Source organism: Mobula hypostoma, chromosome 13 (genome assembly GCF_963921235.1).
Source record: "Mobula hypostoma chromosome 13, sMobHyp1.1, whole genome shotgun sequence".
Lineage (NCBI taxonomy): Eukaryota > Metazoa > Chordata > Chondrichthyes > Myliobatiformes > Myliobatidae > Mobula > Mobula hypostoma.
This window is the reverse complement of record NC_086109.1, coordinates 34,611,397-34,639,354: the sequence shown is the minus strand read 5'-3', so window position 1 is coordinate 34,639,354 and position 27,958 is coordinate 34,611,397. Positions and strand designations below refer to the sequence as shown.

At 40.7% G+C, this 27,958-nt stretch overlaps 2 protein-coding genes across 3 annotated transcripts in view; one reads left to right on the top strand and one right to left on the bottom strand.

Moving 5' to 3' along the window:
• Positions 1–468: 468 nt before the first annotated feature.
• On the top strand, positions 469–10,867 carry LOC134355939 (ubiquinol-cytochrome-c reductase complex assembly factor 2). The gene is made up of 4 exons (XM_063066478.1): positions 469–675; positions 2,613–2,687; positions 3,898–3,967; positions 10,423–10,867. Exons 1-4 carry the CDS (start codon positions 538–540, stop codon positions 10,521–10,523), a joined length of 384 nt encoding a protein of 127 aa, XP_062922548.1. The 5' UTR covers positions 469–537; the 3' UTR covers positions 10,524–10,867.
• A 5,971-nt stretch (positions 10,868–16,838) lies between these two features.
• Positions 16,839–27,958, bottom strand: part of itpr3 (inositol 1,4,5-trisphosphate receptor, type 3) — a 310,992-nt gene continuing 299,872 nt past the window's right edge. For both annotated transcript variants that reach the window (XM_063065549.1, XM_063065550.1), the window contains 3 exons: positions 25,016–25,176; positions 22,102–22,263; positions 16,839–17,858 (listed from right to left, as the gene is read on the bottom strand). In XM_063065549.1, the coding sequence (XP_062921619.1) occupies positions 17,766–17,858; positions 22,102–22,263; positions 25,016–25,176 (416 nt within the window). In that variant the 3' untranslated portion in view covers positions 16,839–17,765. The remainder of the gene's footprint in view (positions 17,859–22,101; positions 22,264–25,015; positions 25,177–27,958) is intronic.

Below are 27,958 nucleotides of genomic sequence, written 5' to 3'. Positions count from 1 at the left end.
CCCCCTTGTTCAATCCCTTCCGACCTATGTTCGTGACACTTCTCACACTCTTAAACTTTTCGATGATTTTAAGTTCCCTGGCCCCCACCGCTTTATTTTCACCAAGGATGTCCTTTGAGGAAAATTTCCAAGGACTCTTGCCCATTTCAGATAAAAGTTCAGCAAATCACTGCCTTAATAAAGATTTCAACTTTGGCGTTTAAATGGTGCCTTTTAGTTCTAAGTTTTCCCAAAAGATCTTCTCCACCCAGTTAAGACCATTCAAGACTTAGTGCTTCAGTAATAGAGTGACGATGGGATCCAAATCCAGGAATGACCAGGGTTAAATTGCGACCGAAACGCTCCGACAACACGCTCGCAGCCGGCTCTCGTTGATTGACACGTGAGGAACCGCGGGCACATTAGCGGGTGGTCAGCTGGCCGCGCGGCGCGCATGCGCACAAACGGACACGGGAGAGTTGTGTAAGTATCGCCGTGGTGGGTGGACGCGGATGTGGGCGCGTGCACGCCAGTGTGAAACCGCTGCCGCGCGCTAAAATGGCGGTGACGCGTTACCGGCGGTTCCTCCGGCTCTGTGAGGAATGGCCGCTCGATCACACCAAGAAGGGCCGCGATCTAGGCACCTTTCTGCGGCAGCGGGTGGCGCTGGCCTTCCGGGAGGGCGAGAACACCCAGGTAACGTTTGGGGACGGAGCCTGCGGGAAACGGGGGGGGGGTCGAGCCCAGCGAGGCAGCAGCTGAAAGTCAAACATTGGGAGGTGGGGGTTAATCTTTCAAATGCCGGAAATTTGAAATTTAAAGGAAACAGGAAACACTCAAGAGGTCGTGCAGCGTCATTGGTGAGAGAAACCTGATTTCTAGAAATGACTACAAACTGGATAGTCTCTTCGCTGCTCTTCCACGATAAGGCGGATTCTTGAGTTCACATTGCACTTATCGTATTGTGTTACTGTTTTACCTTGTTCCAACTGAATGCATTGTAATGGTTTGATCTAGTATGCAAGAGAAGTTTGTTTTCACTGCATCTTGGTACACATGACAATAACAAGCTAATGCTAATACCAAACAATACCAAGTGTTTTGGGTCCTTTATCATATCTGGCCCACCATTCAAATACAGGGTAATTTAGTAAGTCAAGGAGCATCTATTTGGGGGGTGGAGAGAGGAAGAGGGCAATCCCTGATTGATCCTCCCACCAGGATGAGGCATCCTTGAAGATGAGTTGTGTTTGATCCCCATTAGTCGGGACGTGCACGGGTTAGGAGGAAACTTTTTTTTCTGGTAAAACGTTAAACAGTACCCTGGAGGCAAAAGGGACTGCAGGTGCTGAGATCTGCAGCCAAAAGTGCTGGAGGAACTCCGGTTCAGGCAGTGTTGATGGAGAGAAATGACCATTGTGTCAGGTTAAGACCCTTCATCTGGACTGAATCCGGATAAGGGTAATAACTCAAAAAAAATGTAGCTTCTTTTCCCTTCCACAGATGTTGCTTCATCCAAAGTTCCTCCAAAGGTTTGTTTTCCACACCTTGAAATAGACCATTGTTGCATTTGGGCTACAGTATAAAGTCCAGGATATTTTCCAATGATGGGTACAGTAGAAAGCTTGCAAGTTAGTTAGAGTGAGGCTTCAAACTGCACATGATACAACCTCCAGCAGTAGCTATGAGGTGCCACATGAAATGATGGGCATCAGGAATTATACCAAATCCTATTTTGCCTTTCTCATGACTGGCAGACAAGGGGCTTCCATGTTGTCTGTTTTTCCACTGCCCCTGGACAAAGTTGCTTAGCTGATTAAATTAACCTTCCCTGAGCTAACAAGAAACGGGTGGGTCTTTTGCCTCATTTTAATGGTTGTGTTTGCCTGCTTAGATTGAAGATCTAAAAGTTAGCTTTGTTTGCCGCACGTAGATTGGAGCATGCAGTGAAGCGTGTCAATTACGTCAATGACCACAGTCAGAGGACGTGCTGGGGGCAGCTTGCAAGTGTTGCTATTCTTCTGATGCTAACATCACATACCCACAACTTTCTAAACTTTATATATGTGTATGTCTTTAAACAGGTGGGAGGAAACCAGTGTACTCAGGGAAAACCCATACGGTCACAGTAGAATATACAGACTCCTTACAGACAGTGGCTGGAATTGAATGCCAGTCGCTGGTTCTGTGAAGTGTTGTGCTAGAAGCTACACTACTGTGCTGCCCTAGAAGTTCAGGGCTGTGAATTGGTTATGAAATACATTTGGCATTGAGTATGTGTCAGATGTTACATAACTGCTTGTGTACTTCCTGCACTATGATTATTCAACATCATTGAATCATATTTAAAAGATCTTGCACAGAAAGAGAGGCAGTTGTGATACGGGCTTTTCAGCTGCACAGACAGACAATCTGGAACTTGGGCTAGATGTTGAGTGAGAAAGCTGATATTTAAAAGTTGCTCCACTGTTACTTTAAATCGATCATTCAGAAAAACCTATACTTAAAGGATTTCCTAATCCAATCTCCCTACCTTCCCATAATAATTGGGGTTATAGTTTTTATATAATGTGTACTGCTCTTGAATCTGTTATGAAGTTGTGTGCTTGCTTAATTCTGTATTTTTTTTTCAGATTGCAGATCAAGAGAAATGTGACCAGATGTATGAAAGTTTAGCTAGAATCAACTCTGCTTATTACAAAAATAAGGTACCTGCAACTTGACTGTTTAAGTGCTTCCCTTCATATCTCAGCCCTTTTCAAGATCAAAGGGAAATAGTTTAGGTTACATCTGATCTAAATGAAGATTGATATCACGAGAAAGAATAAAGAATAGTTGGAGGGAATTAGTAAAAAGAAACATTCTGAATGGTCAAACTAATTGTTTTGAAAAATGATTAAAAATTTGCATTGAGTTTACATTCTTATTTTGAGTATAAGATTTACAAGGGGATAAGAATTTCTCAGATGAAGAGTCTTGGCTCAGACTGTGGGTTTATTTCCCTCCATTGCTGCTGCCTGACCTGCTGAGTTCCTCCAGCATTTTGTGTGTTGCTGAAAAGGAATTTTATCTTTGTTTTGTTTCTCAGTTGATAGAAAGAATGGATATTATATAAAGTGACAACTGTGAAATTCCAATAACCTGCAATCAAACCATTCAGAAACCATAATGGTTTAGCATATAACTGACTGAGTAATTTTGCCTAGGCTCCCCTTCTCACTCATTGGGCTGATCCTGCTGTGCCTTGTCTAAATGTTACTAGTTTCGGTTGGTTGTTACTAGATTCATTGTAATGTGTAATAGCCAAAATAGTAGTAGGCGCTGTCTGTCTAAGTAGACAATGGATGCGCCCGGTTCGGCCAAAATAGAGTTTGTGTATAATAGTAACATTCAATAATCTGGACATTTCAATGGTGTGATGTCACCTAAAATTGAGTGTACCAGATTATTGGAGCTTAATATTTCTATAATGTCGATAGGAAAAATTGTCACAGAGTGGAATCTACCAGGAATAGACCTGGCCGAAATATTAACATCTGTGTATCTGATATCTATGCTAAAGTTTTTCTGTGTACTAATTTAGTCCACGATGAAGTTATATGGGAAATTTAAGTTACTGAAACAATAGAATAAGAAATATTAAAACAGGCTTTTGTAATTTAAATTAATTTTGTAGTAATTTAGTGTCAGCAGTTGTGGAAGTATACAATATATTGATTTTATGATTAATGAGAAATTTGATCACAGCCTTCAATTATCCATCTCTTGAATCCATTTTCTGCACACTCATTACCCATTAAAACTGATTTCTTTCATAAATGCAAAATGTTCTGTGTCTAGAATGCCAAAATATCAGCAATATTATGTTTGAAACTGGTTTAGAAACAATACTTAAGTGCAAAATTTTTTTCATTTTAGTACCCTCGTCTCAGAAACACAAGTTTTACTGGTGTGACAGCGGAAGAATGTCGAATGGTTCTTGCAACAGGTAACCATTCCAGACTTGATCATTAAACAGATGAATGTTGGAATTTTGGTACATATTTTGTAGAATAGAATGTGGTGAAATAAAAATTGTATTATAAAGTTATGGAACTAGGCCTTCAAAACACTTAAGTCTGCACTATCACGCCTATTTGCAATAATCCCATGTTATCCTCCATAATTCCATCAGATCTCTCCAAATTTACAATGTACAACTTATAATTTACAATAGTTAACCTATTCACCCGCACATCTTGGGGATGTGTGTGGATTTAAAAACCGGAAAACGCATTCATAGGGCTGAATGGAAACTGCAGACAGGCAGCACTGAAGGTCTGGTTTAATCCAATGTTGCTGGAGCTGTGAGGGGTTTGTGCCACTGCGTTGTCCTGTCTGGTTTGAAAACATGTTAATCATGCACTACGTGACTTGCTGAAAAAAGTAGAAATTCTTTTACTATATAGTTTATTTTTTCTATAAGTATTTTTAATATTATCTCATACTTTTTTTTAGAAAGCAGAAACTCAATCCTGTTCTTGTTTCTTAGTAGCAAAGTTACATGGCTACCATAAATGTACGTTGCCTTTCTTCCTGAGATAGGTTCAAAACAAGTATACTGTAAACCTTTATTTTCAACAGTACAAGCACCATACAGGTATGGGTCTGCAAGTTGTATTGCATCTTTAATCAGAATCAGATTTATTATCATCGGCATGTGACGTGAAATTTGTTAACTTGCTATAGTTCAATGCAATACATAATAGAGAAGAAGAAAAACAAAATATAATAAGTAAATCAATTACAGTATATGTATATTGAATAGATTAAAATTTGTGCAAAAACAGAAATACTACATATTAAAAAAAGTGAGGTGATGTCCAACGGTTCAATGTCCATTTAGGAATCAGATGGCAGAGGGGAAGAAACTGTTCCTGAATCGCTGAGTGTGTGCCTTCAGGCTTCTGTACCTCCTACCTGATGGTAACAGTGAGTAAAGGGCATGCCCTGGGTGCTGGAGGTCCTTAATAATGGATACTGCCTTTCTGACACACCGCTCCTTGAAGATGTTCTGCATACTTTGTAGACTAGTACCCTTGATGGAGCCCTCTAAATTTAGAACCCTCTACAGCTTCTTTCGGTGCTGTGCAGTAGCCCAACCGCCCCCCCCCCGCCATACCAGACAGTGATGCAGCCAATCAGAATGCTCTACACAGTACATTTGTAGAAGTTTTTGAGTGTATTTGTAATAACATATATCCACTGTCTTGCCTTCTTTATAACAGCATTGATATGTTGGGACCAGGTTAGATCCTCAGAGATTTTGACACCCAGGAACTTGAAACTGTTCACTCTCTCCACTTCTGATCCCTCCATGAGGATTGGTATGTGTTCCTTCGACTTACCCTTCCTGAAGTTCACAGTCAGCTCTTTCATCTTACTGATGTTGAGTGCCAGGTTGTTGCTGCGATACCACTCCACTAGTTGGTATATCTCACTCCTGTATGCCCTCTTGTCACCACCTGAGTATCTATTAACAGTGGTTGTACCGTCAGCAAATTTATAGATGGTATTTGAGCTACGCCTAGCCTCAGAGTCATGGGTATAGAGAGAGTAGAACAGTGGGCTAAGCACACACCCCTGAGGTGCACAAGTATTGATCGTCAGCGAGGAGGAGATGTTATCACCAGTCCGCAGAGTTTATGGTCTTCGATTTGGAAGTCAAGGATTCAATTGCAGAGGGAGGTACAGAGGCCCAGGTTCTGCAACTTCTCAATCAGAATTGTGGGAATGGTGGTTTTAAATGCTGAGCTATAGTCAATGAACAGCATCCTGACATGGGAGTTTGTGTTGTCCAGGTGGTCTAAAGCCGTGTGAAAAGCCATTGAGATTGCATCTACCATTGACCTATTGTGGTGATAGGCAAATTGCAATGGGTCCAGGTCCTCGCTGAGGCAGGACCAAACTCTCAAAGCATTTCATCACTGGATGTGAGTGCTACCGGGCGATAGTCATTAAGGCAGCTCACGTTATTCTTCTTAGGCCCTGGTATAATTGTTGCCTTTTTGAAACAAGTGGGAACTTCCGCCCGTAGCAGTGAGAAGTTGAAAATGTCCTTGAATACTCCTGCAGTTGGTTGGCACAGGTACTCCGTCGGGATCTTCTGCCTTGCAAGGGTTCACTCTTTTTAAAGATAGCATAACATCAGCCTCTGAGACAGAGATCAGGTGTAGCAGGGATCTTCACAGCTGTAGTTGTGAAGCAATGAGTGACTCTTGATTATGAAAAAGTTATTCGAAATAGATTTACAATAAACCTGAGGCATTATGATGGGTTGGATTTTCGGCCACTGGGGGAGCTATTGATTTTCATACTTCAACATGGTTTCGACTTTTTCTGTGTTCATACAGAATAAAATGCAGCATCATTCTCATTTAAAAGAAAATTGCTATTAAACAAACAAAACCTTCCTTGTGGTTTAAAAATGGCACATTCATCAGTTGCTGAACAGAATGAGTTGCGTTCAATAGCCAACGTATTGGCTATTATGTTGCCTTACATTGAAGGACATCTGCAGTGCTTCAGATATTTTTTCCCCCTCTTTGGAAAATTGGTGTCCTTGATACCAATGAGTGACTAATCAGGAAAATAGATAAATGTGAAAGAAAGCAGACTTCTGCCTTTATTGTGAGGAAGGGCCTTGGCCCAAAATGTCAATTGTTTACTCTTTTCCATGGATGCTGCTTGACTTGCTGAGTTCCTCCACCATCTTGTGTGTTCTGTCTTTATCTTGTTTTAAGGTTGCTGCTGTTAGTTAAACTTATTCAAGTAGCAGAAAAATGTTGACCCATCAGGTTGACTCAGACTCATTTGGCCTCTTAAATCTCTGAGCTTTATTTATTTCCAAGCCTGATAATGACATGTACTCGGGTTGTCAGTTTTCTTTTACGCTGTGCAACGCGTGGTCACACAAAAGTCAGCTTATGTCCCAACTTTCAAGTTTCATTCATCCATTATTTTATGCTTGTTTATCAAATTTGAATCACAATTTGTGCTCAAAATCGTCTCACACCACGTTCAAATCTCTGCATTGCCCTGTCCCTCCCAAGCTTTAACTAAGTCCTACAACAATATGAAGTTGTACACACCCACATTTGATATCTATAGATCATTAATTGCTCTGGAAGACAAAATGCTGGAGGAACTCAGCAAGTCAGGCAACATCTATGCAAGGAGAATAAAGTCGACATTTCAGATTGAGACTCTTCATGAGTTCTGATGAAGGGTCTTGGCCTGAAATGTTGACAGTTTATTCCCATCCATAAATGCTGTCTGACTTGCTGAGTTCCTCCAGCATTTTGTGTGCGTTGCTCAAGATTTCCAGCATCTGTAGTATCTTTTGTGTTTATTAATTACTTTGCCATGTACACATTTGTATTTTGAGTTGCTGTGGACCAAATTCAAGGATTTCTTTCCTGGGCATCTACTCCTTTATCATCGTCTAAGATGTTCATGAAAACTTCTTGCCATGCCTAAAGTCATCAGCCTTTATATTTCACGGAGCGCTGTCAAATTTTGTCTTGGGGAGCTCCTTGAGATTTTACTTCATTAAAATTAATATTTAATTAGTTATAATATCATCTCAAAAGTTATCAATAAGCTTCAAGACCTTTGTCTCAATACCTCCTTGTACAATTGAACCCTCGATTTCCTCACTTGAAGACCCCAGTCATTTTGGATTGATAACATCTCCTCCACAATTGCCATCAGTACTGGTGTACCACAGGGCTGTTTGCTTAGCCTGCTGCTGTACTCACTTTACACTTATGACTATGTGGCTCAGCACAGCTCCAATGCCGTAATTTTGGTTTACTGATGACAACACTGCTGTTGGCCGAATCAAAGATGGTGACAAATCAGCATATTGGAGGGAGATTGAAAATCTGGCTGAGTAGTGCTACAACGATAATTTCTCTCTTAAAGTCAGTAAGACCAAGGAGATACTGACTTCAGGAGATGGAAACCAGAGGTCTATGTGCCAGTCCTCATCAGAGCATCCAAGGTAGAGAGGGTGAGCAACTTTAAATTCCTCAGTGTTATCATTTCAGAGGACCTGTCCTAGGCTCAGTCTTTGCAATTACAAAGAAAACATAGCAGCGCCACTACTTCCTTAGTGTCAGCTACATTAGGTGAGAGCGGGCAGTTGCAGAGAACGTGTTCAATGTTCTGCACCCTTTCGACACACTCACAGGATTCGCTGGTCTTTAAACCCCACTTCACCATGTTGTCTCCCGTCCTACAAACTCCCGCTCTCGCTCTGTTGAGAGTGCACCACTTCCGTCTGTCAAGCAGTGCCCCGTCTGGCTACATTTCTGTGGGGTCTTGCACTATATTGCTTGGTGGGGTTCTGGCTTCTGTTTGTTGCCAGAGTCAATCCTGTATGTTTTGGGGGGATGTTCCGTGCAGTAATTCCTCCACTGTAGCAAAGCTTTTCCTTGATTTTGGGTGGTTGGAAACTGGCACATGATGATGTAGTGGGTGCTGTGGATCTGAGTTCTGTTTACCTTTTGCAATTTTTGTTGTAGCGTGTCTTCGGATCTCTGGGGGAGCAATGCCTGCAAGTCTGTAAATGATGTTAGTGGGTGTGGGGCACAGTGTGCCCGTGATTATTCGACAGGCTTGGTTAAGCAACGGGTCTATTTTCTTCGCATGGGCTGATCTGCCCCACACAGGTGCACGGTATTCTGCAGGTGCACAGCAGAGTGCTAGGGCAGTTGATCTAAGTGTGTGAGTCTTAGCTCCCCATTTTGTGCCTACTAATTTTTTCAAGAGAGAATTGTGAGATCCAACTTTCCCTCGGAGTTTTTGGATGTGGGTGGCAAGTGAGAGCGTCCTATCCAGTGTCACGCCAGGTAAATTGGAGTCAGATGGTGTTCGAGCTCCTTCCCCCACCAGAAGATCTTGAGTTTCCGAGTTGCTTCTCGATTCTTCAGGTGGAATGCACACGCTTTGAGTTTTTGTTGGATTTGGGTTCAGAGACCATTTTTCATAATACTGCTTCATTGCTTCGAAGGCTGCTGTAAGTCGTCTTCAACTTCTTGGAAGGAGTTAGCTTGTGTTGCTATGCATAGGTCATCTGCATAGATAAACCTGCGTATGTTAGGAAAGGTTGGTTGGTCGTTTGTGTAGACATTAAATAGTAGAGGTGCCAGGACTGATCCCTGTGGTAGTCCGTTCTTTTGTGGACGCCACCTACTGTTAATTCCATTCATTTCTACATAAAATTTATGATTTCCTAGGAGGCTTCTTGTTATTTTGACTGTGGTTTCGTTCTTTAACATTTTGGATAATTTCAGTAGAAGGCCTCTGTGATTCAGTGTCATATGCCGCTGTTAAGTCAATGAATACTGCCCCTGTAATTTGTCACATTTCAAAGCCATCCTCAATATACTGGGTTAAGTTCAGGACTTGACCGCAGCAAGAGCGGCCTGGCCTGAACCTGGCTTGGTCTGGTGTTAGATGATCTTTGACTAAGGGGGATATTCTTTTCAGTATGAGTCTCTCATAGAGTTTATAGAGCGTGCAGAGCAAGGAAATCGGTCTGTAGTTTTTAGGAATGTTAGGGTCTTTATTGGGTTTTAGGAGAGCAAGAGCTTTGCAACAAGTGATCTAGTGGGTGGTAAAAGGATAAACCCTCAGCCCACTGGAAATCATGAAAATCGTTAGCCACAACATCGAAGGGTTCAGCCATAGTGAAGCAGAAATCCTGGCAAACCTAAAACTGCAAATATGATGTCTGGCTGCATCACTGCCTGGTATGGAAATACCAATGCCCTTGAACGGAAGAACCTACAAAAAGTAGTGGATACGGCCCATTCCATCACATGTAAAGTCCTCCTCACAATTGAGCACATCTGCTCTCAGTGTTGTTGCAGGAAAGCAGCATTCATCAACAGGGACTTTCACCACTTGGGTCACATTCTTTTCTCGCTGCTGCCATCAGGAAGAAGGTACAGGAGCTTCAGGACACTCACCACAGAGTCAGGAACAGCTATTACCCTGAATTATTAGGCTCTTCAACCATGGGGATAACTTTATTCAGCTTCACTTGCCACATCACTGAGCTATTCCCACAATCTATGTAATTTTCATTGCATGTTCTAGATGTTTAATTGTTTTTTTTTTGTTTTTACAGTTTGTCTTTTGCACACTGGTTGTTTGCCCACCCTGTTGAGTGGGGTCATTCATTCATTTAATTGATATATTTGAGAAGCAGCATATTTAAGTTTCTCTGCCATGATGTACCAAAAGTTCAGTTCAGTTCCTAATCTTTCCTAAGCTAACTCATCATATTTATTCTGATATTTCAGATACTATTAAGTGATTTCAGTGTTTTCTGATTGTAGTATTCCCACATGGCATTGTTAATGTTGTTTATCATTGTTTTATTTTTGTTGATAGATAATATGAAACAAATGGAAGAAATGAAGAAAGGTATGTGGAAAAAGCTGCGAGAGAAGTTCACAGGCAAACCAGATAATGTTACCAAGGAATATGTCTAATTGTTGCACCTTACTGAAACTGCAATTAATATCTGAAACTGCAATTAATATTTATATGTTGGTTGCCAAATAATAAACATCTGTTTTCTGGAATTATTTTTGGACTATATGCTTATGGAAATGATCTATGTAATTTGAAAGTTTAATTTTGATCTTTTGAAATATACTATTACACATGTTCAAATGTGAAAGTTCATATTTTAAAGTATACTATAAATCCATGTTTTCTGTAATAAAGTAGTTATAATATTCAGTTACCACGCCCAGGGAAAGGATTACTTGTAAAATAGCATAAAATATCTTAATAAAAGCAATTTTAAAGAAACTAAAGATGCATGCAATCATGTTGGTTATGTTTGTAGCTAAGAAATTCCAGGTTCCATATCTGGAATTATGAAATCATTTGTAACAATAGAAATACTAGGTTTAAATTCTAGTTTTGCTAAGATTTGTTGAATGAATATGAATAAGCGTTAAATGCTAGATTCTTAAACACAAGCATTAGTCATACTGTTGTTGTCCTCAGGTATATCTGGAATTTTGCCAACAGTGGAACAGGCTGCTCATATAATAATAATGTGACAATCTGTCCATAGCATCATATTTACTAGCCAATATTCTATAGTCCTCCAGCGTAATCCAACCAGCAGGACAACTTTGCCAGAGGTACTGATATAGGAAAGAGGAAGTAGCACTGTGAAGCTTCAACATTTGCTGATATATTTTGTGAAGACTCATAGCACCTAATCACCTGGCATGGTGTTAGAAGCCATTCAGCCAAAATTTCATAGTAGATTACTTTTGCTTCTTGAGTCTTAGCACAAGAGATTGTTCAGATAATTTGATTTTATCTCCTTGTTTCTGGGACCAACCACACCTCAAGCTGACACCAAAAATAACAATTAAATACTAATTATCTGGTTATTGCCCTGTCAATCATCATGAATTGTCATATTGTAATTTCCAATACCTTGCTTTGTCTGGGTAAGTTCCTGGACCTTAGAGTTCCAGTCCTTGTTTGGGAAAAGCAATATACAAGGACAAAATATGTGAAATCCAGAGGTCAGACACCGAGGCAGCGGTCAACCAAATGTACCATCAAGGAGCCTTAATAAAACTGAAGTTTAAAAAAACTTACTATAGAAAAAATATGCTTCTGGTTATTAGAGGATGATCATCTTAGCCCGTACCATATTACAAGAGCTCAAAGGGTTAGATGCTTTTGAAGTGGAGTTCTTACGATTTTAAAGCAGTTGCATTTATTGTTGACAGCTCAAACATAATCTGTAAATTTGCCAATGCCACCACTTGTTGACAGAATCTCAGGTGGCAAATTGGAGGTGGAAGGATTGAGATGTATATGTTGGTTGAGTGGTGCACAACAACCTTGCTCTCAATGTCACTAGGACCGAGGAACTGATCATGGACTTCATGAAGAGGAAGTCAGGAGAACACACACCAGTTCTCACTGAGGGTTCAGCAATGGAAAGGGTGAGCAGCTTTAACTTCCTGGGTGTCAATATCTCAGTATCTATCCTAGGGTCAACGTATTGATGCAATCATGATAACACTCCAATGGCTATACTTCATTAGGAGCTTGAGATTTGGTATATAACTAAAGACTTGCAAATTTGTATCGATGTACAGCGGGGAGCCTTCTGACTGGTTGCATCACTGTGTAGTTTGGAGACTCCAGTTCCTGCAGACTCAATCAACTGTTATCGAGGGCAGAAGCCTCCCCTCACATCGAGAACATTTTAAATGTAGTGCTTTGAGAAGAAGGCAACCATCGTTAAGGAGCTTTACTATCTGGGACATTCACTCTTCTCATTACTACTCTCAGGGAGGATTACTATCTGGGACATTCACTCTTCTCATTACTACTCTCAGGGAGGAGGTACAAGAGCTGAAGACACAGATTCAATGTTTTAGGAACAGCTTCTCTCCCATCAGATATCTGAATAGCCCATGAACACTACCTCGCTATTCAAATTCAGATTCAGTTTATGTCATTCAACCGTACACACGTATACCTCTAAATGAAACAACATTCCCCTGGACCAAGATGTGCAACACAGTATATATAACACAAAGTAATATTACCACTAGTAAATTTACAAACAAGATACATTTATGTCACAGATCAAAAAATCATCTTTTGTAATATTTGTTTATTCATAAGTTACAGTAATTTTTTTTAATGTCTTGCACTGAAACTGCCCCAAAACAACAAATTTCATATTTGTCAATGTTAATAAGTGATTCTGATTCAGCTGAGATAATAAACAGTCTCTGTTTTCCTGCAGTAAGGCTTGGTAGATACAAATGTTCCTTGTCATTTATCAGATCAAATTTGAAGCAATGACTATCAGTGCAATATTGTAGGTGAATTGCCTGTTATCAACATCCAGGACTGTCACAGGGAGCCAGAACTCGTGAAGGATTATTAACCTGAAACATCAACTCTGTTTCTCTGAATGCTACACAAGCTGTTGTGTTTGGCAATTTCAATTTGTTTCAGATTTTCAGCATCAGATCCAACATTTTTTTTTGCTTCTTTTTAAAAGGCATCAGTAAAATTATAGATCTGTCACCATAAGGGATAAGTACATGTGACAGCTACTCGTATTAAAGAATCCTTCATAACTCCTGGGTAGATTCCTTCTACACGCTTAACACTGAGCAAGTTGATGCACATTATTAGAATACCCTGCTGAACAAGATGGCTCATCTGAACCTGTTTCAAGACAATGATGAGAAATAATGTTTAATATTTCTAGTGATGCTCATGCTGAATAAAAATAACAAAGTGGATAATTGGACAGTGACAAGGTTTGGATGAGATTTTCTTGCTTTTAACATGATTTTTGTAAGTTTGATATTGAATGCAGAACAGTAAGTTGTTCTTAGAAAATTGTGTCATGAGTTGCGAGTAATTTATATAAGTAGGGTACGTGGTGCTGCTGCAACAATTCTAGAGCAATATATATCACTAGGTCAATACAGTCTAATCCGTTTACCAAGGTAAAAGGTTTGTTTTTGGTTTTTAAGCTAACTTTCACAAAGAATCTACAGTAATGCTGGTTGCCAGCAATCTTGTGGCACAATTTACAATAAATATAGTCAATGATGCACTAGTCCACATTTAATTAACTGTGTGAAACATTCATCAACATTTCTTACAGAAATAACAAAATTACTCACTGCCAGATTTCCCATCTCACCATTGTGTTTGAGCTTCTCTCCAGCTATTTGTGTCTGATTACTAGAAACCATAAAATTCAGCATTAGAATCTCTGCCATCCTTCTATGTTTATATCAATGGACTTATTTCCGGCTGTAAATTGCCTGAACTGACCGCTGACTTGTTGCTTGAAGCTGTCCCAATCCCAAATGGCAAGGCCTTGAATGGCAGAAATTTTAATACAGGCAATCCAGAGTAGACCAGCCACAAGACAGCAGTAAAACTACTTAAATCATTATTCTAGGCTTAGCCAAATGTCAAACCTTTCAAGTATTTTGAATGCTTCTGAATGTTCCTGACATTACTTAAAATTATTCAAATTAATAACATTAAAATACATAACAGAAAATTTATAATTTTTAAAGTAAAGAAGCTAGAGATGATTTTAAACAATTAGAGGCATTTACAGGAACTCGTGACAATTAAGTCTTTTCACCTATTCTTCTCCATTCAAATGAGTTGACCTGCAGCTTCTGTGCATCTCTAACCTGGTTTGGTTTCAGCAGGCAGATTTCATGAGAAATTGCAGTGAGTAGCAGTAAGAGGCCAATATTGAAGCAATTCGGAAATCAGGAGTAAAGAACTATCATAAATTTTGGATCATTATGGAAATCCTGAACACTTATTCTGAGAAACCGCAGAACCACTGGCATTTTCCCAGTAAGCTTCAGCCCAATATTTCCATAATTTGTTTTTGCCACTTAATATTAATAGCACCTCTCATAACCCATCTTCTTAACTTCATATTATTTTAATATTCACAGAATTGTTAAATATTTACTATTGCAACAATTACTTTAATACATCCCGTCTATCATCATAACCGGGACAGACAATTTCTACCTTTTCCCCTCCATCACACTTGCCCAAGTTCAGTTTATTGCGTGCATACATTGAAGTAATAATGCAAATCCAAAAAATGCCACCAATTGGAAATGTGGTGCTAATTTATTTTGTAAAGTAGATGCAGATAAGTAAGATGGACTAGTTGACCTGCCTGACCTAAAGGAAAACAGAACATCCACTTTTTAATCAAACCCAAACATATAACCATCTGCTACTTTTCATTGTGACCATGCCTTGTGACATTTTTTCCAGATAAACCTGTATGTGCATTATACTGTATGAGCCTGATAAACAAGAGGCTATCAATATTACATAAACCTGCAATTCCTCATCAACTAAGAGTCCAAGCTTCAACATAACCGGGACAGACAATTTCTATCACTTTTCCCCACCATCACACTTATCTAAGTCCAGTTTATGGCGTGCACACATTGAAATAATAATGTGAATCCAAAAAATGCCACCAATTGGAAGTGTGGTGCTAATTTATTTTGGAAAGTAGATGCAGATAAGTAAGATGGACTAGTTGACCTGCCTGACTTTAAAAAAAAGAAAACAGAACATCCCCTTTCTCTCAAACCCAAACATATAACCATCTGCTACTTTTCATTGTGACCACACCTTGTGGCATTTTTCCCAGATAAACCTGAATGTGCATTATACTGTGTGAGCCTGATAAACAACACTCTTTCTCAGATTACAGTCTTTGATAGTTTTGTGTGTTCTCTTCGGTTTGAATGTATCCTTTGTATAGCAAAGACAACTGTCTGCTTTTTACAAAATATTTGTAAATAAAGAATTCCCATTTGAAAAAAAAGATTATAAATTAAACCAATTTCAACTAAAGACGGTCTATTGCTGATGCTTTAAAATCATTACTATTGCACTTAGTAATGATCCAGTTGTTCATCAGTTAAACCCTCTCCGCCACTGAGCACAGCTACATAAAACTTTGTCGCAGGAAAGCAGCATCCATCATCAGGACCCCCACCACCCAGGACATGCTCTCTTCTCACTGCTGCCATCAGCAAAGAGGTACAGGAGCCTCAGGACTCCCACTAGCTGGTTCAAGAACAATTACTACTCCTCAACCATCAGGCTATTGAACCAAAGCGGTAACTTCATTCAACTTCACTTGCCCCATCACTGAAATTTTCCTACAACATAGGGACTCACTTTTAAGGAGACTTCATCTCATGCTCTCAACATTTATTGCTTATTTATTATTATTTATTTTCTGTCTTCTGTCTTTGCACAGCTTATTGTCTTTTGCACATTAGTTGGAACACCTAAGTTGGTGCAGTTTTTCGCTAATCCCGTTATGGTTATTATTCTATAGATTTACTGAGTATGCCCACAAGAAAATGAATCTCAGGGTTATCTATATGCTTTGATAATCAATTTACTTTGAACTTTTGAAATATATTCAACACACAAAAAGTACTGGAGGAAATCAGCAGGCCAGGGAGCATCAATGGAAAAAAAAAGTACAATCAACATTTCAGGCCAAGAACCTTTGGCAGGACTGGAGAAAAAAAGATGAGAAATAGATTTAAAAGGTGGGGGGGCGGATGGGAGAATGGGGAGAGAGAAACATATTTACATATTGAACTATGTGCCTGAAGTTCCTTTCCTTGAAGCTGATAGTAGAAATACTTCTGAACAATTCTCCAACTGCAAACATGCATCAACTTTTTACACTATTTCATGGTTAATATGTGCTCCTATATACAGAGCAAAGACTTATTGTACCATTAAACAAATGCTCCTATCAAAAAAGGAAACAAAATATAATACAAATTAACAGATCTGCCCTAATGGTTATTGATCTTTGGTATTCATTGCTTTCATGCTTACATTTTCAGAAGATACATTCTTGACCCATTTACTTCATAGAAAACCATTAGAAAGAGAGTAACCTTGCATGTAAGTGTTTCAACCACAGTGAATAAGCTTGTGCTTGATTACAAACCTCTGAACAAATTTGACCCATTTTAACCAAGAGTTGTAACACAAAAAAACATGTTAGACAACCCTGTAGCTATATAACTAGGGTAAGTGTGTATATATATGAGACATTGCTTCCTCAGTTATTGCCTTGAAAGCAAGTGCATGTAGAACTTACTAATGTACTGACATCACTGCTCATTGATAATGAGGTTCCTCATGCATCCAGATGACATATTAAAAAATTAGAAAACTGAAAATACCTTTATCTTTCAGGGCAACATAAATTATATTTATTAAGTCATCTGTGTACAAACAGCAGGATAGTAAGGCACTTATTGTGGAGTACTTGGAGACATTTTACAGAGATGGAATGTGTTTTATTGTCTCACAGTTCATTAGAGCACAAAATTGTTACAAAATACTTCACATTTGCAATAAATAGTTTAAAATGAAGTTTATTAGATTACTGCTCTCAAGTGGACACCGACAATTTTGTAGATTCCATACTGAGAATTAATTTCCTTGGTAGTGTAGCCAATGTATTCTGTGCAACAATATTAGCACTGCCACTGCATATGCATATTTAGACTTGGCTAGAGGGAGACACACACACGAGCTCATTCCCAGGAAAGCGATTAATTTATGAGGCAACACTGTTAAGTCACATATTCCAGTATTAATCCTGTGGGTCTAGATCCTGCAGTTTAACGATTTTGACTGAAAATATCAGACAGCAACCAAAAGAGGAAGTTAGTAGTGGAAGATTCATAAAGTGGTAATGTTTCCTGTCTAAGACAACAATCAGCAGATTTCTTCAAGTTTTCCAATTTTACCAAAATGTAAAACATAGAAATTAATAATTTTGTACATCACAAGCTTTCAAAATACATAAAACCCTCAGTAAGAAAATAGTAATAGTCACATATTTTAACATAAAGTATTGCACCTGACATCATCACCAAAACCTGTAATATCAAACCACATACCTTTCCCAAGAACTAAACCCAACTTAATTTACAAATTATTATGTTCACATGTAGTTTGCAAAATGTAGTTTCCTTATCTTAGCACACCTTCCATTACTCATGGAATATTCTATTTTTTATTATAATTTACCATTCAGTTATTTTTTTGTAATGAAATAAGATGTCAATAATGGACGATATTCTTAGGAAGTGATATTGCGGACACCATTGAATTTTTCATATTTTAGCCATCTGATGGTTTACGTTAGTTGGGTTGCCTTGTACATCCACAAATCCCATTCTCTGCCTTCGTTTCCTTTGTTCTGTCATCTGTACAAAAGAACAATGACTCATTTAAATTCAGTTGGTTTAAAAACTAAATGCTTAAACAAGCATATTTCTGATCGTGTTCAAGATATCCTGAAGTGGGAGGGTGAGGAGCCAGAGGTCGTGGTACATATAGGTACCAATGACATAGGTAGGAAAAGGGAAGAGGTCCTGAAAGGAGAATATAGGGAGCTAGGAAGGGAGTTGAGAAAAAGGACTGCAAATATAGTAATCTCGGGATTACTGCCTGTGCCACACGACAGTGAGAGTAGGAATGCGATGAGGTGGAGGATAAATGCGTGGCTGAAGAATTGGAGCAGGAGGCAGGGATTCAAGTTTTTGGATCATTGGGACCTCTTTTGGCGCAGGCGTGACCTGTACAAAAAGGACGGGTTACACTTGAATCCTAGGGGGACCAATATCCTGGCAGGGAGATTAGCGAGGGCTACTGAGGTGTCTTTAAACTAGAATGGTTGGGGGGTGGGAATCAAATTAAAGAAGCTAGGCAAGAGGAGGTTAGTTCACAACAGGGGGATGGGAACCAGTGCAGAGAGACAGAGGGGTGTAAAGTGAGGGTAGAAGCAAAAAGTAGTAAGGAGAAAAGTAAAAGTGGCAGGCCGACAAATCCAGGGCAAGCATCAAAAAGGGCCACTTTTCAACATAATTGTATAAGGGCTAAGAGAGTTGTAAAAGAGCGCCTGAAGGCTTTGTGTGTCAATGCAAGGAGCATTCGTAACAAGGTGGATGTATTGAAAGTGCAGATTGTTATTAATGATTATGATATAGTTGGGATCACAGAGACATGGCTCCAGGGTGACCAAGGATGGGAGCTCAACGTTCAGGGATATTCAATATTCAGGAGGGATAGACATGAAAGAAAAGGAAGTGGGGTGGCGTTGCTGGTTAAAGATGAGATTAACGCAATAGAAAGGAAGGACATAAGCCGGGAAGATGTGGAATCGATATGGGTAGAGCTGCATAACACTAAGGGGCAGAAAACGCTGGTGGGAGTTGTGTACAGGCCACCTAACAGTAGTAGTGAGGTCAGAGATGGTATTAAACAGGAAATTAGAAATGTGTGCAATAAAGGAACAGCAGTTATAATGGGTGACTTCAACCTACATGTAGATTGGGTGAACCAAATTGGTAAAGGTGCTGAGGAAGAGGATTTCTTGGAATGTATGCGGGATGGTTTTTTAAACCAACATGTCGAGGAACCAACTAGAGAGCAGGCTATTCTGGACTGGGTTTTGAGCAATGAGGAAGGGTTAATTAGCAATCTTGTCGTGAGAGGCCCCTTGGGTAAGTGTGACCATAATATGGTGGAATTCTTCATTAAGATGGAGAGTGACATAGTTAATTCAGAAACAAAGGTTCTGAACTTAAAGAGGGGTAACTTTGAAGGTATGAGTCGTGAATTAGCTAAGATAGACTGGCAAATGACACTTGATTGACGGGGGATATGCAATGGCAAGCATTTAAAGATTGCATGGATGAACTACAACAATTTTTAATCCCAGTTTGGCAAAAGAATAAATCAAGGAAGGTAGTGCACCCGTGGCTGACAAGAGAAATTAGGGATAGTATCAATTCCAAAGAAGAAGCATACAAATTAGCCAGGAAAAGTGGCTCACCTGAGGACTGGGAGAAATTCAGAGTTCAGCAGAGGAGGGCAAAGGGCTTAATTAGGAAGGGGAAAAAAAGGATATGAGAGAAAACTGGCAGGGAACATAAAAACGGACCGTAAAAGCTTTTACAGATATGTAAAAAGGAAAGGACTGGTAAAGACAAATGTAGGTCCCCTACAGACAGAAACAGGTGAATTGATTATGGGGAGCAAGGACATGGCAGACCAATTGAATAATTACTTTGGTTCTGTCTTCACTAAGGAGGACATAAATAATCTTCCAGAAATAGTAGGGGACAGAGGGTCCAGTGAGATGGAGGAACTGAGCGAAATACATGTTAGTAGGGAAGTGGTGTTAGGTAAATTGAAGGGATTAAAGGCAGATAAATCCCCAGGGCCAGATGGTCTGCATCCCAGAGTGCTTAAGGAAGTAGCCCAAGAAATAGTGGATGCATTAGTGATAATTTTTCAAAACTCGTTAGATTCTGGACTAGTTCCTGAGGATTGGAGGGTGGCTAATGTAACTCCACTTTTTAAAAAAGGAGGGAGAGAGAAACCGGGGAATTATAGACCGGTTAGCCTAATGTCGGTGGTGGGGAAACTGCTGGAGTCAGTTATCAAAGATGTGATAACAGCACATTTGGAAAGCGGTGAAATGATCGGACAAAGTCAGCATGGATTTGTGAAAGGAAAATCATGTCTGACGAATCTCATAGAATTTTTTGAGGATGTAACTAGTAGAGTGGATAGGGGAGAACCAGTGGATGTGGTATATTTGGATTTTCAAAAGGCTTTTGACAAGGTTTCACACAGGAGATTAGTGTGCAAACTTAAAGCACACAGTATTGGGGGTAAGGTATTGATGTGGATAGAGAATTGGTTAGCAGACAGGAAGCAAAGAGTGGGAATAAACGGGACCCTTTCAGAATGGCAGGCAGTGAATAGTGGGGTACCGCAAGGCTCAGTGCTGGGACCCCAGTTGTTTACAATATATATATTAATGACTTGGATGAGGGAATTAAATGCAGCATCTCCAAGTTTGCGGATGACAGGAAGCTGGGCGGCAGTGTTAGCTGTGATGAGGATGCTAAGAGGATGCAGGGTGACTTGGATAGGTTGGGTGAGTGGGCAAATTCATGGCAGATGCAATTTAATGTGAATAAATGTGAAGTTATCCACTTTGGTGGCAAAAATAGGAAAACAGATTATTATCTGAATGGTGGCTGATTAGGAAAAGGGGAGGTGCAACGAGACCTGGGTGTCATTATACACCAGTCATTGAAAGTGGGCATGCAGGTACAGCAGGCGGTTAAAAAGGCGAATGGTATGCTGGCATTTATAGCGAGAGGATTCGAGTACAGGAGCAGGGAGGTACTACTGCAGTTGTACAAGGCCTTGGTGAGACCACACCTGGGGTATTGTGTGCAGTTTTGGTCCCCTAATCTGAGGAAAGATATCCTTGCCATAGAGGGAGTACAAAGAAGGTTCACCAGATTGATTCCTGGGATGGCAGGACTTTCATATGAAGAAAGACTGGATGAACTGGGCTTGTACTCGTTGGAATTTAGAGGATTGAGGGGGGATCTGATTGAAGTGTATAAAATCCTAAAGGGATTGGACAGGCTAGATGCAGGAAGATTGTTCCCGATGTTGGGGAAGTCCAGAACGAGGGGTCACAGTTTGAAGACAAAGGGGAAGCCTTTTAGGACTGAGATTAGGAAAAACTTCTTCACACAGAGAGTGGTGAATCTGTGGAATTCTCTGCCACAGGAAACAGTTGAGGCCAGTTCATTGGCTATATTTAAGAGGGAGTTAGATATGGCCCTTGTGGCTACGGGGATCAGTGGGTATGGAGGGAAGGCTGGTGCAGGGTTCTGAGTCGGATGATCAGCCATGATCATAATAAATGGCAGTGCAGGCTCGAAGGGCCAAATGGCCTACTCCTGCACCTATTTTCTATGTTTCTATATTTAAAACTATTGCTTAAAAATGACAAATAGCCTTCAGGAAAGGCAGAAAAAAAATCAAGGCCAAGAAGGGAACAAAATGCTCTGGAAAATCAAGAGACTAAAGATGCTGGAATCTGGACAAGAAATAAACTGCTGAAGGAACTCACTGGGTCTCGCAGCATCTGTGCAAGCAAAGGATGGCTCACAGTTTGGGTTGGGATCACGCGACAGATTCTAATCCAAAACATCGACTATTCCTTTGATATAAAGATCTCTGGAAGATTCATCATTTTAGCACACTAGTGTAGGGAGCAGAGTAGCTGCTTCGCAGTGGCAGAGGCTCAGTTTAAACCACAATTCTGGCTGCCACTTGAGTGGATTTAGGACATTCCTCCTGCGACCATGTTTATTTCTCCATTGCTTCAGCTTCCTTCTACATCCCAAAGTCATGCAGATTGCTACACCGGTCTAAATTGCCTTCAGTGTGTAGATGGGTGGTAAATCTGGGGGAGTTGTCAGGATGCAGAGTGAATAAAAGATGGGATCAATATAGAATTAGGGGTTGATGCTCCACGTGGAGGTGCATCAAAGTGTCTGTTTCCTTGCTGTATCTCTCTTTGGCTCTATGACTGGCAAAATGCACGAAGTGCCCCCCCCTTTAAGTGCTTACCTGTTCCTTTAGATCTGTAAGTTGATTTGTGAGAATTGTTACCAGCTTCATCGTCAAGAATAGCTTCTCCTGCAGGTTTCGAATTTCATTCTGTTCCCCTTCCCCTTCATTAGAGACCAGGGACATAGCACGCATGCGTGGAAACCAATCCAAGTTTTTGGTCTACAGCACGTAAAAGGGAACAATAATCAGGTAATCTCTGGGAATGGACCAAAAGCTGCAATGTATCATTTAGTTAATTCTTCACCATGAATAAAAAAATTGGAAGTGAGAATAAGATTAAGAAACTGTATTTACAGTATTCCTCCTACTTTCTCTGGGCAATGCAAAGGCTTCATAATTAAGTACAAAATACAGCCTATTCTCACAAAGGAACCAACAAGACAACAATGACATTCATCAGATAACCTACATTAATAGCAATATTGGTCAACAGGTCTAATTATTGTTTGAATAGAGCCAGGGGAATCTTTTAAATCTTCTTGGACACAGACCATCATCCACAAGGCAACATCTCCAGTACTGGAACAGTCCTGCAGTACTGAATCATTATCCATCCAGACTAGCTGCCTATTTTTTACAGTAAGTTTTAATCTTTCAAATTCAAGGGCAGAGGATTACACTGACATGCTGTTGCAACTAATCCATGCCACCTAACCTGCTCATAGTGAGAAAAGTTCCATTTCCAATTCTGAGAAGAATTGTGCAGATATTTGGGCCGGCTGCACTCCAATGTTTGAAAGAAACCAAATGTACCAGGAATAAGCATGAGAAAATCTGCAGATGCTGGAAATCCAAAACAACACACACAAAATGCTGGAGGAACTCAGCAGGCCAGGGAACATCAATGGAAAAAGTAAGCAGTCGACATTTCGGACTGAGGGAAAAAGGTATGGGGATGCGGAGGAGGAAGGAGTACAAGGTGGTAGGTAATCGGTGAGACTGGGGGGTGGGGTGTAAAGTGAAGAGCTGGGAAGTTGACTGGTGAAAGAGATACAGGGCTGGAGAAGTGGGGATTTGACAGGAGAGGGTAGAGACCATGGAAGAAAGGGAAGGAGGAGGAGCACCAGAGGGAGGTGATGGGCAAATAAGGAGATAATGAGAGAGAGAGAACAGGAATGGGAAGGGTGAAGGAGAGGGTAGTGGGCAATTACCGGAAATTTGAGAAATCGATGTTCATGCCATAAGGTTGGAGTCTACCCAGATGGAATATAAGGTGTTGCTCCTCCAAGCTGAGTGTGGTCTCAGGAGGAGGCCATGGCCTGACACGTTGGAATGTGAATGGGAGGGAGAATTGAAATGGGTGGCTACCAGAAGACTCCACTTCTTCTGGAGGACCGAGTATAGGTGCTCGGTGAGGCACTCTTCCCATCTACATCAGGTCTCACTGATATACAGGAGGCCACATTGGGAGCACCGGATGCAGTACATGACCCCAACAGAATCACAGGTGAAGTATCTCATCTGGAAAGACAGATTGGGGTCATGAATGGTAGTGAGGGAGGAGGTATAGGGGTAGGTATGACACTTGTTCCACTTGCAAGGATAGATACCAGGTGGGAGATCGGTGGGGAGGGATGAGTGGACAAGTGAATTGTGTAATGAATGATCGCTGTGGAAAGTGGGAAGCGGGGGGAGAGGGAAAGGTGTGCTTGGTGGTAGGATCCCATTGGGGACTGGAGGAAGTTACAGGGAATTGTGTGCTGGACGTGGAGGCTGGTAGGGGAGGATAAGAGGAACCCTATCTCTGGTGTGGGAGCAGCAGGATGGGATGAGGGCAAACATGCACAAAATGAAAGAGATGCACTTGAGAGCAGCGTTGATTGTGGAGGGAGGACAGCCCCTTTCTTTGAAGAAGGAGGACATCTTACTTGTTCTGAAATGAAAAGCCTCATTCTGAGAACAGATGTGGCAGAGATGGAGGAACTGAGAGAAGGACATGACATTTTTATAAATGACAGGGTGGGAAGAGGTATAGTCCAGGTAGCTGTGACAATCAGGGAGCTTATAAAAGATATCAGCAGCAGTAAGCCAATCTTACAAATAGATTTTAAGTTCTAAGGAACTGCGGTCAAAAAGCAAGATCATTATGGAAGTAATTCATGCAAAAGGTAGTAAGGTAACAGCAAACGTCATTTACTGTTTCTGGCCTTATCATTATGATTTGATCATAAATGCTCATTTAGACTGAGCATTTTCCTGCATACTAACAGCTTGGAGTTAATATCTTTGATCAGGTAAATGAACAATGCTCCTTCAACTCTGTACGTCTTCAGTCTGGAAGAGGAATTTCAAATCCATCCAAGCTGCCTTGAAACACTACCGATAGCATTATGACTCCATAATGTTGGAACTGTGAGAGCCAATACCCTTGGTAAAAGCTCGCTTAAACAGTATAAGAAAGAATGCCAGGTAATCTGTTTTTATGATGGTATTGTAACCAAGACACCATGTTATATTTACTTTTGCACTTAATCAAAAGTAAACCAGAAAAGTTTTTTACTTATAACCACCCATGAGAGAGGGGGTCTCGGTTAAAGTGGGTCATGAAAATTGGAGTCTCCAAGGGCAGGACACATCCTCGGTGATTCTCTGGAGCGTCAGCACAAATGTCGATGCTCACATTTCTGGAGAAGGACTTGATGATTTCTGACAGCTATCTTCTGAATTATGGCAATTACTACAGTAGCAGAGGCAGATTTCTGACATTTGCTCAAATATTCAGAACCAGGATAAGATACATTTCAGATGACTGAGGAAAGGTCCTGTCATTAGTCTGAGCTGGATTAGAGCTTTGACTCAGAGGTACAGCAACGTGTTTTATCAGTCAAACACATTTACGTAGTAAGAAACTGTTTGAACACGTGACAGGATAAAACTGAACACAATAGTGTCCTTTTAACTAAAATGTTACCTTTATCATTTGATAAACATAGCTTTCAGGCCCAGTGTAATCAGTCTCATTTTTCTCTAGTATCAACACAATAAAGTATAAATAATTCCAGATGTTGTGTTCAAGTTTAATGTGCTCTTCAAATGACACTGTCTTGTTGTCAAACTTGTCCCGTTCAAGGCCTGTATGAAACGAAAAAAAAAAAGCTGAAGTTACCGAATCCGGTTGGGGAATGTCTGGATCTATGCATGGATGTTTTAATGCCATCCTGCAAAATGGAATTGAGATTATCAGCAGCAACAGTGGACGGATGCTCTGTCAGGTCACAATTGCAAACCTCTTCAGTTTCAATCGACTCATAGCCTGCAAAAAGGGCAGCACCCTTCAACTCTTAAACTTTTTGATGTTTTTAAGTTCCCTGGCCCCCACCGCTTTATTTTCACCATGGATGTCCAGTCCCTGTATACTTCCATCTCCCATCAGGAAGGTCTCAAAGCTATCCACTTCTTTTTGGATTCCAGACCTAATCAGTTCCCCTCTACCACCACTCTGCTCCGACTAGCGGAATTAGTCCTTACTCTTAATCATTTCTCCTTTGGCTCCTCCCACTTCCACCAAACTAAAGGTCTAGCTATGGGCACCCGTATGGGTCCTAGCTATGCCTGCCTTTTTGTTGGCTTTGTGGAACAATCTATGTTCCGTGCCTATTCTGGTATCTGTCCCCCACTTTTCCTTCGCTATATCGACGACTGCATTGGCGTTGCTTCCTGCACGCATGCTGAGCTCGTTGACTTCATTAACTTTGCCTCCAACTTTCACCCTGTCCTCAAGTTTACCTGGTCCATTTCCGACACCTCCCTCCCCTTTCTAGATCTTTCTGTCTCTATCTCTGGAGACAGCTTATCCACTGATGTCTACTATAAGCCTACTGACTCTCACAGCTATCTGGACTATTCCTCTTCTCACCCTGTCTCTTGCAAAGATGCCATCCCCTTCTCGCAATTCCTCCGTCTCCGCCGCATCTGCTCTCAGGATGAGGCTTTTCATTCCAGGACAAGGGAGATGTCTTCCTTTTTTAAAGAAAGAGGCTTCCCTTCCTCCACCATCAACTCTGCTCTCAAACGCATCTCCCCCATTTCACGTACATCTGCTCTCACTCCATCCTCCCACCACCCCACTAGGAATAGGGTTCCCCTGGTCCTCACCTACCACCCCACCAAGCTTCGGGTCCAACATATTATTCTCCGTAACTTCCGTCACCTCCAACAGGATCCCACTACGGAGCACATCTTTCCCTCCTCCCCCTCTCTGCTTTCCGCAGGGAGTTGCTAATTACGGCTGATTTGTGGTGTAGTGGACAGTGAGGGAGACTATCAGAGTTTGCAGCCGTATCTGGACCAGCTGGATCAACAGGCTGAAGAATAGCAGAAGGAATTTAATGCAGACAAATGCGAGGTGGGTGTATCCTAAACTAGTGGGCACAGACTCAAAATTGAGGGGCTACCTTTTAGGACAGAGTTAAGGAGGAATATTTTTTAGGAGAGCAGTGAACCTGTAGAATGTCCTGCTAAAGACTGTGGTGGAGACTAAGTCCATGGGTATACTTAAAGCGGAAATTGATAGTTTCCTGATTGGTCAGGGTATCAAAGGATATGGCGAGAAGGCAGGTGTGTGGGGTTGAGTGGGATCTGGGATCAGCCATGACGGATTAGTGGAGCAGACTTGATTGCTTGAATGGCCTAATTCTGCTCCTAGTCTTTTGGTCTTATGGTGTTTCACATCGATAGAACAAACCAGGTATGTCTTACACAGTGAATGGCAGGGCACTGAGGAGTGTGGTGGAACAACGGGATCTGGGAATGCCCATACATGATATATTGAAAGTGGCATCACAGGTAGGTCGGCTCATAAAAAAAGCTTTGGCACTTTGGCCTTCATAAATGAAAGTATTGAGTACAGTAGATAGGATGTTATGTTGAAGTAGTAAAAGACGTTGTTGACGCCTGCTTTGGAGTATTGTGTGCTGTTTTGGTCAACTACCTACAGGAAAGATGTAAAAAAGGTTGAAAGAGTACAGAGTAAATTCACAAGGATAATGCCAGTACTGGAGGACCTGAGTTTTAATGTGAAGATTGAATAGATTAGGGCTTTATTTCTTGGAACCTAGAAGATTGAGAGGAGATTTGATAGAGGTATACAAAACTATGAGGCATATAGCTAGGGTAAATGCAAGCAGGCTTTTTCCACTGAGACTACAATTAGAGGTCATGGGTTAAAGGTGAAAGGTGGAAAGTTTAAGGGGAACATGAGGGGAAATTTCTTCAGTCAGTGGGCCATGAGATGGGGGAACAAACTATCAGCGTAAGTGGTGCATGTGAGTTTGATATCAATGTTCAAAATAAGTTTGAATCGGTACATGGATGTTAGGGGTATGGAGGGCTATGGACCAGGTACGGGTTGATGGGAGTAGACTGCTTAAATGGCTTTACATGGACTAGATGGGTCTGTTTCTGTACTGTACTTTTCTATGACTCTAAGAGAACTCCTGAGATATCTGCAACCAGAAGTAGTGACAAAAGATTTGACTCTTTTTTATGATCATGAACATTCTTGGAGGCTTCTCAATATAAATGAGCCATCTGCTGATGGTTGTGTGGTGACAGCAACAAGAAAGATTCCCAAAGTACTTTTTATTCTGCCTAATTCTACTTTGAATTGTTTGTATCGGTTGTTATTCCTGTTGCTGGTTATAAATTTCTCTCTCGAATGTTAATGTATATTTAGATGTCTATGCTGAAAGGAAACAAAAGCAGTTAGTATGGGAAGGAGGTTTTATTTTGTAAGAGGCAACATGCTGTTTATTGTTGGAACTGCCGCTGTAAACCAGCGGTTTTCACAGTGGGTCAGTAACAGGTGTTTAGGGACCTATCTTGGTAGTGCCTCAGCTAGGCACGAATTACAATT